Source organism: Ambystoma mexicanum, chromosome 4q, assembly GCF_040938575.1.
Source record: "Ambystoma mexicanum isolate Mex_15411 chromosome 4q, UKY_AmexF1_1, whole genome shotgun sequence".
NCBI classification, from domain to species: domain Eukaryota; kingdom Metazoa; phylum Chordata; class Amphibia; order Caudata; family Ambystomatidae; genus Ambystoma; species Ambystoma mexicanum.
Window position 1 is genome coordinate 213,126,973 of NC_090928.1, and position 16,038 is coordinate 213,143,010.

At 45.8% G+C, this 16,038-nt stretch overlaps 1 protein-coding gene across 4 annotated transcripts in view; it reads right to left on the reverse strand.

The window, feature by feature from the left end:
• Positions 1-6,335: 6,335 nt before the first annotated feature.
• TIAM2 (TIAM Rac1 associated GEF 2) overlaps positions 6,336-16,038 on the reverse strand; it is a 552,861-nt gene continuing 543,158 nt past the window's right edge. For all 4 annotated transcript variants that reach the window (XM_069607743.1, XM_069607744.1, XM_069607746.1 and 1 more), the window contains 2 exons: positions 9,434-9,588; positions 6,336-7,636 (listed from right to left, as the gene is read on the reverse strand). In XM_069607743.1, coding sequence (XP_069463844.1) covers positions 7,005-7,636; positions 9,434-9,588 — 787 coding nt within the window. In that variant the 3' untranslated portion in view covers positions 6,336-7,004. The remainder of the gene's footprint in view (positions 7,637-9,433; positions 9,589-16,038) is intronic.

Consider the following 16,038-nt stretch of genomic DNA (forward strand, 5'->3'; position numbering starts at 1 on the left):
TGGCATGAGCTCACCATCCCGTGAGGGATGCGTCCGTCACGATCGTCACCTCCGGCCAGGGTAGTCAAAATGGAGCCCCCTTCATCAGATTGTCTTCGATGGCCCACCACAGAAGGTCCTGGGCGACCGAGGACGGCACCAGAACAGGGTCCGACATCCTGCTGGAGGACTGAGACCACTGGAGCTTGAGTGCCCATTGCAAAGATCTCATGCGCAACCTGGCCTCTGGCACCAGAAGAATGCAGGATGCCATGAGGCCGAGCAATCTCAAGAACTCGAACGCTGGGAGACTCTGGGCAAGCTGAAACTTGTGCACCATCTGCTGAATGTGATGAGCCCTCACCTGGGGAGGAAAACACAGCCCAAGGGACGTGTTGAGCACTGCTCCGATGTACTGGAGCCTCTGAGTTGGTGTCAAATGGGACTTCTTTAAGTTGAGGGAGAAGCCCAGCTTGTGGAGGGAGTGGGAGGTGACTGACAGATGATCCAGGACTTGCTCGGCAGAGCGCTCCCTGATCAACTAATCGTCCAGGTAGGGGTAGACGTGAATCCCCCCTTTCCTGGAGGTGCACTGCTACCACTACCATGAGCTTGGTGAAGACCCTCAGGGGGGAGGTCAATCCGAAAGGCAGGACCCGAAACTGAAAGTGCGAGTCGCCAACCGCGAACCTCAGGTACTTCCTGTGCTTGGGATATATCGGCACATGAAAATAAGCGTCCTTGAGGTCCAGAGACACCAACCAGTCCTGAAGTTGAAGGGCCTGGAGGACTTGAGAGTAACCATCTTGAACTTGCCCTTCCTGAGGAGTTTGTTCAAACCGCGCAAGTCCATGATGGGTCTCAATCCCCCGTCTTTCTTGGAAATCAAAAAATAAGGGGAATACCATCCCTTGTTCCTCTCCGCTACAGGCACCAGTTCTATGGCACCTTTCTCCATCAGGGATTGAATTTCCTGCGCAAGGAGCGGATCCGGACTCTTCAAAGAGAGATTCCCCGGTGGATTGTCTTGAGGCCTCTGCCGGAAAGGAAGACAGTAGCCGTGGGTTATGATCTCCAGAACCCACACATCTGAAGTAATGGCGCGCCACCCTGCAAGATGCTGCGCCAGCCTTCCCCCAACCAGCGAACCATGGGACATGGCCTCATGACTGAGCTGAAGTGGCTGCGGTGTTGCCTGAGGGCAAAGAGGCAACAGCCCGAGCGGCCTTGGCACCTCGAGTACCTTGTTTTCCACCTCTGGCACTCCTACGGTGGCCCCTTTGATTGGCAGCTCCTCTCGCTTTACCAAAGGATGAGTAATAATTAAAGGAACCTCCCCTCCATTGCTGTCACCTAGGACGAAAAGGCAGAGGTTGGCGAACTGCAGCGCCCAACAACTTTGCTGCAGCTTTGGAGGTCTGCAACCTCTCAAGGCTCTCGTCAGCCTTGCTGCCAAAAAGATGTTCCCCGTCAAAGGGCATGTTGAGGAGCCGGGCCTGCACATCAGGAGCAAACCCTGACTTCCGCAACCATGCAAACCTGCGTATCACAGTGCTCGCCGCGATGGACCGGCTGACGCAATCTGCCATGTCCAAACCCGACTGAACGGCCTCACACATGGCATCCTTGCCATCCTGAACCATGGCAAGGAAACCATCCCGTTCATCCCCTTGGGGAATATGTTCAGCCACTAAGGAAACACAGTTCCACAGAGTGTGCGTGAAACGTGGCAAGGCACAAACGGAGTTGGCCGCCTGAAGCGCCATACCGCTGAAGAAAACACTTTCTTCGCCCAGCCGTCAAAACGCTTGTCGTCCCCATCAGGAGGGATGGTAGGATACGACGCCTGCTTTGCCGGGGCCGTAGCCGCCTGCACCACCAAACTCTCCGGAGTGGGGTGCCTGGTCAAGTAGCAGGGGTCGCTACTGGCTGGGCGATATTTTCGCGGCAAAGACTTGGCCACTGCCGGGAGACTCTCCGGAGCAGTCCAAGCCGCCGCCACCCTCCTCTGTAGAGCCTTATGGAACGGCAGTACCGGGTCAGTTGGTGGACCTTGGTCGAGGATATCCGTAAGGTCATCCTGAAGAAAATCCCCTGGGGGAGCAGACCATCCCAAGTACTCGGTGACCCTGGACATAAGGCGCCGGTACGAGGAGTCGGCATGAGTGCCAGGCTCAGGCCTACAAAACTCCACCTCCGTAAAGGTGTCCAGCCCACTGGCATTGTGCAGGGACTGCCGCAGGTCCTCAGTTTGGCTATCGCCCGAGAGAATCTCGTCCGGCACTGTATCCGGAACCATGCCATCTTCAGAGCCCTCATCCACTTCTGAAATAAACTCAAGCTGGCGGTAAGAAGGCACAGAATGTGGAAGAAAGCCATGCTTGACCTTTGCCAGAGCCTTTCTAGGTGGTTCCATCGAGCCCCGGGGAACCCCTGTCGAAACAGCCTCGAAAGGCGTCGAGTGAATCGGCGTTGACGCCGAACGCGGCACCGGCAGCATCGATGGCGGCGACACAGTCCTCGAGGCCGGAGCCCCGAGCGTGTCCCTCGACAGCCTTGGTGCCGATGGCGTCGACGACTTCTTCAGAGGCGGGGCCTCGAAAGAGTCCGTCGACGACCTCGGCGTCAACGTCTTCCTCGAAGACACCACAGGTGCACACGGTCTCGAGCACGTCGAGGACCGGGACCTGGAACGGGCATGAGGAGAACGATTCCCCTTGTCCGAGTGGGACCTCTCCCACAAATCGCGCCGACCACCCTAGCCTGAAGGCGTGTGAGCGGTGTCTCTCGACCGATCACGACCGACCCCACTCGGAGGCGCGGACGGACCAGTGCCCTACGATTCGAGAATCGCCAACATTTTCTTCCCGAAGGAAGCCCATTCCTCTGGCATCGTATGCTTGATGGGGTAAGCGACCCGCCGACGGGCGGAGTCCTCGGATGAGGACGGGGAAGGCGACCGATGACGGCGCTTCCGGGAGTGCCTCGAAGAGGAGTGGCGGGACCGACTCCAGGACCGAGACCCACTGGACTTCCGACGCGGAGAGTCGCCCTTCGAATCGTCTGTCGAAAGCCCCGCAGACCTCGACTTCCGTGGCTTGGACACCTTAATAATAATAATAATAATAATTTGGCATTTATATAGCGCTACGAACCCTCAGGTATCTGAGCGCTGCTTATTACCCACGGTGTGTGGTGCTCATTTATCGAGCTCGGAAGGATGAAAGGCTGAGTTTGGTCTCGCCGGGATTCAAACCTGCGTTAGCAAGATCTGCACGGATGCCAAAGCGAGCGCTCTACTCACTGTGCCACTTGCCACAGATTTTCCAAAGCAGCACAGCTGTGGTGATTATTGTCAGATATGGAATACGTCAGAGGACCCAACCCCCTCGAATCACTATTTTCACTGAAGCATTCCGTAATTCTTTCGAAGCGTTAGCTCGGAAAAATGGTACTGAAGCCATAGGGCACTGAGTGCGCTACTTATACTGATGATGACGTTGACCGTCGAATGGAGGCCCTCGAGGGACATGGTCTCTTAACTACCGATAACTTCTTCTTGCGCTCCCGCAAGGCTTTGGACATGAGCGACTGGCAGTCGACACAATCATCCGTGTCAGGGGCCTCCCCGAGGCACCAGAGGCAGGTGTCGTGCGAGTCTGTTACCGACATCTTGGACCCACAGTCCTGGCACTTCTTAAAGCCCGACGCGGTGTGGAAGATGAGGTAGACATCTTCACGAAGAAAGACTTCACAATACGAACAGGTTCGAAGAACCGAGAAAGAACAGGAACTCCAAAGAGTCGAGGCACGCCGAGATCTCCAAAGCGAACACATTCGCAGAAAAAACAGAACTGAGGCTACGGGTGTCGTGCGTCCTACTTATAACATCCAGTGACATCGGCCGTTGGAGGAGGTCCTCGAGGACGGCGTATCGACGTCTTCGACGCAGGAGCCGAAGATTTTCCAAAGCAGCACAGCTGTGGTGATTATTGTCATAGATATGGAATACGTCGGAGGACCCAACCCCCTCGAATCACTATTTTCACTGAAGCATTCTGTAATTCTTTCGAAGCGTTAGCTCGGAAAAATGGTACTGAAGCCATAGGGCACTGAGTGCGCTACTTATACTGATGATGACGTTGACCGTCGAACGGAGGCCCTCGAGGGACATGGTCTCGACGACACTGCACACAGCGCCCTCTGTCGAAAAAAATTCCAAAGCAGCTGATGCTGGAGAGATAATTATCATAAGATGAGGAACACGTGGGAGGACACAATCCATTTGAATATGCTTTTTCATATTACCATCTTAAAATGGCAGTTGCAATGCAGGCTTTAATTTGGAGTGAGCAGCGCTTCCTGTAGTGTGGGCATTTACAGCATATGTGAAGGCTGGTGGGCAGCGCAGCCTGCGCAGCCTTCTAGCACTTTTAGAGTTGTCTTTTGCGGTCCAGCCGCTGTAGGAAGTAGATGTCAGTGGAGTGTTCGTAGCCCATTGTGTTTGCACTTCTCACATACCATCACATACTAACACCTCAGCTATTGACTCTACTCTGCCCCATGCCAATGAAAACTGTGAAAAAAATGAAAAAATTATTCATTATTTCAAATGAATTTTCAATTTAAGTTGGGTTGCATGAATACTGATAATATCCAATACAAGGAATACAAATATTTGATTAAAAAAAAGAAATGGTGAATTATACAATAAGGTCGATTGAAGTAAAAGACCCAGGGCCTCATCGTAAGTTACACTTTCTCGGAGCATTCACCGCCGGGAAACCGCCCAACGCTAATAGCGTTACCGCAACTTGTTCCGGCGCAATAAGGGCCGGGTTGCAAGGCGCGTGAGGGGGGAGGGAAGTCCCCATTTCCATTGGGTCCATCATTTTGGGTGCTACTACTGCGGCGGTTTATCACTGCAAATGGGTAGAAACTCGACAGATTTACCTCCAGCTCAAAGCTGGGCGACTTTCCACCCAACTCATAGTTGGGCGGGGATGTAATAGTGTTACTGCCGCACCCAACTAATGATGAGGCCACAAGAGGTGTAGAGTGTTGAATAAGAATGTTACATTTATGTGTTCGTAAATAGCAGAAGAGTAACAAAGGATTGATAGCAGTCTGTTAGATGCTGGGATATATATACTGTGTTACCTGATATTGCTTCTAACAGTAGGGAACACCCTTTAGTAGATAGACCATGCCAGTGACCGGCCAGGCAAAATCTCAACTGCTTCGGGGAGAGGTTAACTGAAGACCCTGTGATGCTTGCTGGACAGGATGAGCGGGCCCAAGAATGTAACATGGTTTCAAATTAGTTTTCCTACCTCATTCTGGGGAGCAAAACAAATTGCATGGAAACAGCATTATGCTCCGTTTCCAGTCAAGTACACAGCGATAGACAATGATACCAACTACTAGTAATGTTCATGGGGGCATATAGAGGCGACACTGAAGGGATGGGGGAAAATCTACCGACTCCTACTCCTCCCCCCAGAGAAGCTAGACGCCAGCCTCAATTAGGGCAGATGTTCTCAGTAAAACACTTCTTGGGGATGAAATAATAAACCAGGCGACTGCCTTAAAAAAGATGATGGCCCCAGACAAGACAAAAGAAGGCTCTTCATAGCGAGATAATGGCGATTAGCTTTGGTTCAGGAGACGATGCTTCAGGCCAAATAACATAATGCTGTGAGTTGAAGTAAAGTCAATCCAAATACCTTTTAGTGCCCAATGACACAGTCTGCTCTAGGATGTAATTGAGATGAATAGAAAATATTACAATCACATTTTTGATAAAAACCTGAAGTAACCAGCTTTGCGTGTAGTGTGGTTTGCAATCAAGCCTAGGTCGCAAAGACTAACTGCCGTCCTTTACAATAACCTCTTCCCTCATTGGAACATAAAGTAATGTTGATTACAATGGCAAACAGCAGGACTGCTGCACAAGCAGATTTTACATGGCCATGGAAAGGTCAGCATGAAGGCGTCAGAAAAATCTGGAACCACAGCAAACTTACAGTGGAATGCCACGTACACATATACTCATGTCTTGAAATTAATTACAAACCACGTCTAAACCCTTTTTGGAGTACCAACAAGGATGGGACTGAATTGTCTCACAGGGTTGGAAACCAACTAGAAGGTTCAGAATGCGAGAGTGTACAACGCAACACTGGATACTATTAACACAGAACTGGATGTTGGTGGGATATCTGGCACTCCCAATCTTTGCCAATAGAAGTGTTCCTCAAACCAGCGATCTCGGGAGCGGTGTTAAAAAGCTTAAAATAAAGTGGAATGCATACAAAAAATAAGCAGTAAGTCAAGAATTGTGAGAATGCGACACATACAATACTCATTCTTTTTTACTGTACAAGTTTGTAAAGAAAATAAACATACAATCAAATTAAAGAGAACAGTACAAGCTTTTTATATATATTTATATATATAAAGTTTTGTATAAACAGCATCTTGCAACTTACAAAAAAATGTGACTCCTGCACCCGTAGTGCACTTGAAACATTGAAATAACTTAAATCTCCATTAAATAAAGCAGGAATGAAAATACTTGAAAAAATGCCCTATGGTTTGAAAAAAATAGGTTGTTTTGAAATTGTACGTACAGCCCCAGACTTTTTTTTCTCCACATAACTTAAAAAAATAATTACAAAGAAACTTTCTTTCAAAGGATACTACACAGTTTTGATACCTGCTCAAAAGGAAGAAACTAATTTACAGACTATTGCCAGCTTAATTCTGTTTGTTTTCTGGTCCACAATAAATAAAAAATAAGTTAAGAAAACTTTTACAACTAATTGTGGCGAAATGTAATAGTGCACAAAACTGAACAATTAGTAGTATTTTTGCAATTTTCACGTAAAACCACGTTTTTTGTCGTTTTTAAAGCAAAGCAACAGGCATGTTCAAACTGTTAATGTGAAATGAAAAGCAACCCCGGAAATGACAAAGCAGATCCATGAAAAAGTGTTACCAAGTGCCAAGGTTGAATATTAAAGCTAGGATTTACCAATATGGTCTGCAATTTCGTAAAAACAGTCCTCGTTGACTACAGAAGTTAAACTCTGAATACTGAATTCTCTCTCTAAAATAGAGTTCAAATCCATGCTTGTTGTGTCGGACTGACTGTCAAGGGACTGGTGGTGTTCGTTCATTTTCAGTAATACCCCTGGTCGTTTTGTGCTGTTCATTTTCCGTTTGATGGGACAGAAGTGTGCACGAACAAGCTTTGGGTGTTCCTCCGGATTTAAATCTGCCTCATTCTGGGTAGGCAGCTCTTGTTGCATGCGTGAGGATGGATCGTCCGAGATCTTCAGTCTCTGGAAATGGACCTCAATGTCTTTAGTGGGACTCTCCTGCCGAGGGACGGCATGGTAATCACTATCATCATCGCTGAGGATATCGGACTCCTTCACCAAGACGTTGGACATCTCTGAGGCACCTACTGGTGTGTCCTTTTTGGGAGAGGAGTTGGATTCTTGAGTGCTGCTTTCTGTTGTATGGCAGCCACTGCTCTGTGTGCTGCTACTTAGGCTGCAGTCATCAGAGTCTATCAGGTTTCCTTTGCCTACATCGTTGTTCCAGTCACTGCTAGAGGAGTGCTTCATCAACTTTAAGGATCTTGAAGAAGCTGCAAAAAAAGAAGAAAAAAAAGACTTGGTTTCAAAGATACATATGTAGACAGGGATGGACCCATCAAATATGCAAATTTCTATGCCTGTTGCTAAACCGTAGATTCCCAGATTACAAAGCATCTGCCTTACCTCCCGGTCATCAGGATGGAATGGCTTAGGGTGACACTATGGGGAAAGATGTGGGGAGATGGCATCAGCTCCAATTAGATACAGGCCGCCAGGCATTTTGAAGCTTCTGGGGATGGGCCACATGGCTTCCACCTCCCAATACTTGGGGAATGCTTTGGAAGTAGCAGCCTGGGACTACAGAGTGGGGAGAATCTCAGAAGATCCATTTTCCTTCCTGCCTGAACATGTTTTTTGCAACCAACTCAACAGAACTTTGTATTTTAGAAAAACAGGTTTACCTAGTGTTTCTGTAGTTCTAGACCACATTCTAGATTGCAGTAGTCTTCAAACTGTGGGGGTTGACCCCCTTAGGTGGGCATGGCCTACACTCTTTCAAATTGAAAGACAGTAATTGTTTTTAATAGTAAATTTAAGCAGTTCTGGTTTATGGCTGGCAGCAAAATATTTGGGATAAAGTGGCTGGGGGCTCAGCATAAAGTATTTTGGAAACCACTGTTTTAGTGTTTCAAGTACTGTAAAATCCAGCTCTATCGCCCCTTCTATGACGAAGGCCTAATGTGTACGAATTTCACTAAGTCGCACAACTCATTTGTCCCGCGAAGTTAGCACCTGGGCTCCCTAAACAGATTATTTTTTGGTTATCCATCGGCCCATCAATAATAATAATTTGCATGTATATAGCGCTACGAACCCTCAGGCATCTGAGCGCTGCTTATTATTACCCACAGTGTGTGGGGCTCATTTATCAACCTCGGAAGGATGAAAGGCTGAGTTTGGCCCTTAACATATTGCAAAGGTCCTTCATCAGAACGAACTCGTGCTGCTCTCAGTGAAAGTACAGTATTTAGTACTAGACAAATCAATGTGAGTGATGCCTCATATAAACTAAAACACATTTTTTATTAGGACCTTTCCTTTTCTGCATATTTACACCCTACATCGCAGTGCTCTTAGTATTTCCCATTGCAGTCCCAAACCCTGTCAAGTTCATACACATGCTAGAAAAGTCATAGTGATCCAATTGCTGTATATTACAGAGATCGTATTTATTAAAAGCTACCTTCTTTTGAATGTACTTTGTTTACGCCAACAGAATTAGCTGGCACAAGAAGAAAAGAGGTTGAAGTAGCAGTTTAAGGCTAGTAGTAAAGGCCTTCATACAAGTCTTCTAATAATCCTGCCTGTCTCTTCTTCTGCCAAAATAAGCGTGTGACGGAAAGATTCAGCTAACTGGCACATGTCCACACAGGCGGCAGTCTAAAGAATGTGTGTCATGTAATCGGGCCAAGCGCCAATACTTGGTACCATGCACAAGCAAAGGAAAGCTAGAAAGACAGTGGTCATTTCTTTTTAACAATATAGTTATTCTGTGGCCTAGGGATCAGAGGAACTGTGGACTAGTGGTGGATAAACTCTCAACTGTGGTACGAATTAGCTCAAACCCCAGGTAACCCATATGACCAATTTGTGTGTTACTGGTTCAATCACTTATATCTCTTTGTGGCTCGGTTTCAAAAGCATAATGGGTTACACACCAGTATCAGCTGCTAAATAAATAACGGCCCATTTTAAATATGAAGATCTGTAACGCCTGTGTTGCCTACAGGTTGCTTAGTCTTTATTTGAAATAGGTATATAACAATACACAAAACCACTTGCATTACCGATTTTGGCTGAAACGGGAACTCTGTTCCTCAGTGGTCCGTGCCGGTCTTTCGCAGCCTTCTCCCATGGCAAGTCACACTTTATGTGCCTTCTGACATTTTCTCTCAGAATTGAGCGAATTGCTTTAATAATGCTGGTCTTGCTTTCAGAGTCACTGTTGAAAGGACAAAAACAAAGATGAAAAAAAGTAAGTTCCCAACCGAGCTGCATTTTTCTTTAATGCAGTAATGTATCTACTCATGCATGTCAAGATCTTCAATTATAAAGAAATATGACAGATGGATTAAACACACATTTGCCTTATCCCATTACCTGATCAGGAGTTTGTCAATTGATTGCATGATTTAGAAATGTCTTAAGCTACTATAATTGTGTTTTTGCTTTCACCATTTGCCAGCTATTTTGTGGGCATAGTCGTGTTCTAACTTTTACAATGCTCCAAATCTGTTTTTGTGAAAACCCCAATTATCACAACACTTAAGGATACGTCCCCCACTCCTTTTGCAGAAATATGGTACATCTAAGAGGTCTGGCGTGCATCCATGCTATCACACAACATTCCTCCCACTGTGCTCGTAGGATTCAATTTCCTGCTTTCTCATCCTCTCATATTCCCTCTTACTAATGTTCTTTATTCCACAAGACTAACGTCTGGATACCCCTGGCAGGGCACAGAGCGCCATTCCATGGACAAGCCTAGGCGCTCTATTATTACTATGGTACATATGGTCCTCCTAGGTTTCAAAAACTCAGACCTCCCTCAGGGAGGAATTCAAGTGTAATTATATGGCATGTACAAATTACACAGAATATTACATCAATACTATTCTGATCCCTTTTACTGGGGACGAGCATAATCAAGACAACCGGAAAAGGATTGTACGGAAGGTGGGAGATATAGTCTCTGGAAAATCAATCTCAAACAGAAGCTTTTCGGCACACCCATGCCTAAATATTGCAACATCAATATTAGTAAATCCCATAACTAACATTCTCTGATCGGTTGTCGAGAGTCTAGCAGATCTGCAGAGGACCAGGAAATGGAGGTTGTGAAGGCAGGTGGAGAGGTCTGCTGCTATCCAAAGAAAGCTGCTGGCACAACATCTTGGGGGCTGATCTCTCTGGATTCATTGGCAATACATGTCAATTCATATTATAAGTTATCAATGGGGTGTAGCTTCTGAATTGTATTCGCTCATCTTTCAATCGTAAAATCAGGACAAATTAATGTATAAGTGTGAGGCTACAAAAAGGCTTAGTTAGGTAAAGACTGCAGTGATGGCAAATGATAAATGGGACATTTGAGGGTCTGATGGAATTGTGCGAGTATGAAGGCAGTCCATAGTCCTAAGGGCCCTACGGAATACCCCTTGAAATGTTGTCGTACATGTATGTTCCTCAACCATTTGAGTGTATTCAGAAAACAATTCCAGTGAACCTATTTCTGGAGCCTAACCCCAACGGTCAGACAGATCCTGTTGCAGAGAAGAAATGACTTGGGGTGTCAGCCCTAATTACCTCAGATATATCTGATGGGTTGTGTCTGGGAGATTTTCCTTATGCCCTGTGGTCAGTATATTTAGGTATGTCGTTCTGAGTTGGGTGTCAGTGATTCCCTTTGTGTGGTAATGCGGCAGAGCGATCCAGGCCAACACTCAGGAGGTGGAGCGGTGAAGGTGGGGGGGAGGGGGGGTTGTTAACTGATACAGTACAGACTTCACAAATACCAAATGAGAGAATGTCTACACACTATATTTTTATGAAAATGTAACGTTTATGTCAGAAAAGGCAAGAGATAAAGCAATGCATTATCAGTTAAGTAAACTGTGTAAAATAAATGTAACACTGTAACAATTACGTAGCAACAGTTCCAAAAAGGAGAGTTCTTAAGAGTTCAAAAAACGCATCTTTCCTAAAAGGAAAAAAGCAATCACAGGTAAGCAAAACACTTGATTTTTTTTTTTTTTTTTTAATATGAATTCAATTGATTTAACAATTTTTACAAAACTGATCAAGGTAACTGCAGTCCATTATTATTAATGATCTTCGTTCTTTACTTCTGTGTGCAATGTCCCAAGTCTCTTATTTAAAGGTCAACTAATGTTTTTGTTTAGTTTTTTTGGTTTTTAAGCTGTGCCCTGCCTCATTTGCTTCATGGTTTTTCCAGTCGTGACAAGATATCTCTGATCATAGAGACTGCCGCTATGACCCATGTGGTTTTTTCACCATTCATCAGGGCTCTCCAAATGTCTTCTTCTTCCAACGTCCTGTAATTTCCCGTTAATGGCCATAGGTGTCTTATTTCACTTAGGCCCTTATACATTGTTAATAGGTGCTTTAGAGTCCCCGGTGCACTGCTGTTTTCACAGAATCAGCAGTCATTTCCTTCCGAAACACTTTTCCTATCTTGGCAGACAGATTGGGAAGAGCCCAAAGGGGACCTGTTATGCAGATATGGGCAGTCTTTTGCGGGAAATAGTTACCTTCTGCCAAAGTGCCCAAAGGAGCAGTTTGTGTAGTTCCGGTGAAGATTTAGCCACAGAAGACCCTTGGTGATGAAGAGGGACCCAGTGAAGAAATTGCTCGCCAGTTGTGCCAAAGAGTTAGAAGAGCGATACCCTGGACCCAAAAAACAGTTCTACGGCAAGCGTTATTGCGGTTCACAGAGGTCGTCACTATGCACATTGTTTGGTGACCCCAGTAGCATCTAGCGATAACAGACTGGTACATAAGTGACACAAAGACCATTGGGAGGACAATTATTTGAGATTCAGTGGTTCCTGGGCTGAGAGTCCAAGAAAGCAGATGAAGTGCAACTGTGGTGGCAATAGTCGGCAACGCAGAGTTCCACCATTGACCGTGGGCACAGGATTTAGCTTCTGAGATGGGGTAGGCTTGAAATTATCCCAAGAAAGAACTATTGTTGAAGATGTTCTTGAGAAGTCACGTCTGGGAGGGGCCAGCCACAGAAGAAGGACCAGGAGGGAAGTTCACTGTGCAGTTGCAGGACAAAGGGAAGTACAGGCCCCTGGAGCGTCCCATATCCGGAGATGGAACCAGGGTGCTTGCCTGATGTCCTGGGATAAAGAAACTAGTCAGTTTGGAACCGTCTTCGGGATCCTGGCAACAAAGGGGTTACCACTTCTGGATCCGGCAAAACAGGCCTACACAGAAGCAACTATATATAAAAAAGCGCTTAGGTGTGTTTCCGTACTCAGCAGATGCAATTTATCAGTGTTAGGTTGCCCTCTGCTGTCCAAATGGCAAAGTGCACCTCTGTGTGCCTTTCCACTTCAACAGCTATAATTTTATCAAACATAATGAGCATGGTTCTACACGGTCACCTCCACCTTCCACTATTGCACACATTTATAATAATTTCAAGTTACTTCTTTCCACCCCCACTTCTCTTCCCACAAGGCACGGCGGTTCCAGTGTCAATGAACAGTTAATTACCAGCTCAATGTTTCAGTCTCAAAAGAGCGAAACGCTGTAGGGTGAATGCCTCCTCACGAGCGACAACTGAAAGTAGGTGCTGTAATTATGCTACTACACAATCTTATGCTATCACAAGGACTCTGCACTGGAACAAGGTTGACAATTACGCGTCTACAAAGACACATCATAGAGGCCCCTGTAATGGATGGATTGAACTTAGATACTGTTCTTATACCGCACATTCCTCTCATTCCATCTAATACAAATATGCCTTTCAAATTCAAAAGAAGACAGTTTCCTATACATTTAGGAAACTGTAACTAATAAGTCACAGGGATCTGCGCACCTTCGTGGAAGCGACCAGTGGTAATTCCGATATTTAAGAAGGGGAACAGAAGTGACCCTATGAACTATCGATCGATATTGACCTTTACGATATGCTAGAATGGCATATGTTACACCGGGCACAGCTAGTTAGAGGAATGAGGCCTATGCGCCACAGCTCTGATCCAATACTCCCCAGTGGGTCTGGGGCAAGGAGTGCTGAAATTGGTTCCTTCTGGCCTTATTGGAGAGGTAGAGCTTCACCTTGCCACAGGACGTTCCGGAGTGCAGGTTCAGAGTTCCAGCGCTAGACATGGGGAGTGTGTCTACTTTTATACCCCTCAGGAGGCAGTGAATGAACACAGCATCCAATCGCACACCAAATATCATTCAAACCGAGTGGTCATCTCCCAAATGCAGACCTTCCCTCCAAGCACACCCATGCACTCAAGAAAAGCTTTTGCACAAAGGATGTGAATGCACATTATCCCTAACAGGTATCTGCTTATACCTGTCAAAATTGCTTTCAGGCTGACTACAGTTCCCAGTGCTGGGATAAAGGCATCCGGCGGCCACCTGCTCTCTCACACAAAAAGCAGGGTAAGGGATAGCCATGTGACTTCTCAGGTCTTTGAGGCAAACAAAGAAAATCTCCATGTGGAGGGAGTCAAAATGAAACTACCACCAGTCTAGAGACACAATTAATAGAGAGCACTATCTTCTGTGGGGTACATTTGAGGTACCCCGGCATTAGGTGTTGTAAGAAGTCTTAAAGCGGAGCACATACAATCATAGCCACACTTGTCAGGCTTGGCGTTAAGCCTGGCTGCAGGGAAAATAAATGTCAAAACACATCAAAACCTGCAAAAAGTAACGGGAGCGACCTCAACAGGTAAAATGTGGACTTCCTACCAGATAGGTTGCTTTCATCGTTTTTATTCTAAAACCAACTGACCCATTTTGTGTTTTGCAAATGACAACCATGAGCAATATCACCTCTAATTGTATCTTCCCGTGTGCAGCAATAACATTGTGTTGACACTTTTTATAGCCAGGTACTTGAAGCACATTTTCTTTTAAAAAAGACATACAATTGCCTTTAATGATATTCCATTTTTTGACCACCAAAGGAAGGCCCAATTGAAAAACGAACCCCTGACTTCAGGATGACCAAGTGCGCTAAAGCTTTCATTTACAAGCCTTCTGACTCCTAGCAAAAGATTGACCAGATCCTTTTGGAGGTGCTTGAGAAATGACCTGCTTAATCTCTGCATCATCTACTGGAAGCCCAGTGAAGGCACTGCTCTTTGTGTGAAAAACAATGTTTTTAATGCTGCAGCTCAGCTTTGGTTGATCCCAACAGTATTAGAATTTGGGCGGCACATATACAGGTGTCTAAGGAGAGCACTTAAAATGCTGATCTATTTCACCAGTGTGAAACGTGAAGCTCCTGCCAAACACATTGCAGAACATAGGATAAAACTGCCATGCATTGTTATTTAGTGTCTGAATGGTGCAAGCGATTAGTACATGATGTGCACAAAGGGGGCCCTGCACGATAAATGGCTGCACGTCGATCACTTCAATCTCCATCACTAAATTACACATTTTAGCCAATGCAAAGTTGCAACTTCCATGAACAACCAACAAATGTATACAGTGGAAACTGATTATTGGATTGCTTTACCCGTTATCAGAGGAGAAGGAGCCTCAAAGATTTTACTAGTATAACCAGGGGATGGCGACCACCTGAAGACCCATCTTTAAAATTAAGTCCGTTCTTCAGACTGCCAGAAGTAGCACTGCAACACTAATGCTATACTATGGCCTCTGCATATTGTCCCCTAGCTCTATTTCTGTACATTGCAGGCGACTATGCATATAGTAATATGCCAATCCATTCACCAAAGTTCATCATTTATCTGTCTGCCAACCAAACTCCACCCATACACTAATCTATCCATTCATTCTCCAAATGCTTTCCGTCCATCAGACCCCACCCACTAGTCCACCAAACTACATCTATCCATCAAACTGCATCGGTTCACCAAACTCAGTCCATTCAAAAACCTCAAAGGTTCCACCAAACCCTGTGTATCCATCAATGAGTGCACTGAACCTCATCCACCCACCAAACCTAATCCACAGAATGTCTTCCACAAAACCCATTCACCCAGTCACCAAACCCCACCCAACCACCAAAAATCATCCCTTCCTACATCAAACCTGATCCATCTATTTAACAAACTCCACCCCTCACTCAAACCTGATCACCCACCAACTCACAAAACTCCATCCGCCAAACCCAATCCATCCATCAGCATCCATCCACCACATCCAATCTATCCACCAGAACCCTTCAATCATCCACCACACTCAATTTATCCATTAATCCCCATCCATTTGCCAAACCCTGCTCATTCATCCACCAAACTGCATCCATACACCATTTATTTATCCATCCATCCTTTAAACTGCATCTAAGAAGCCCCATCTACACAGGTATCAAACATACCAAACTCTTCCCAAACCCTATCCCTTCCGGCACCTTTCCATCCCATCCAACTCCAGCAACCCTTGCTTCCTTCAATAAACTCGGATTGCCTTTTGCACTTTGGGTCGTCCTGGTAACTCACTCTCTCACTGTCTTTCTTTCTCTCTTTTACTCACCAGCTCTTCCAATTTCTTTCTTGTTCTCACTTTCTCATTCCTTTCTTATTTTTTTTACAACTTTATTTCTGGCAAGAAGCGGTACAGGGCAACAGGAACACAACATACATGATGCAATTGAGCCTACTTGATTCTGACAACAGTACATATTATGCAACGAATTAGACAGGGA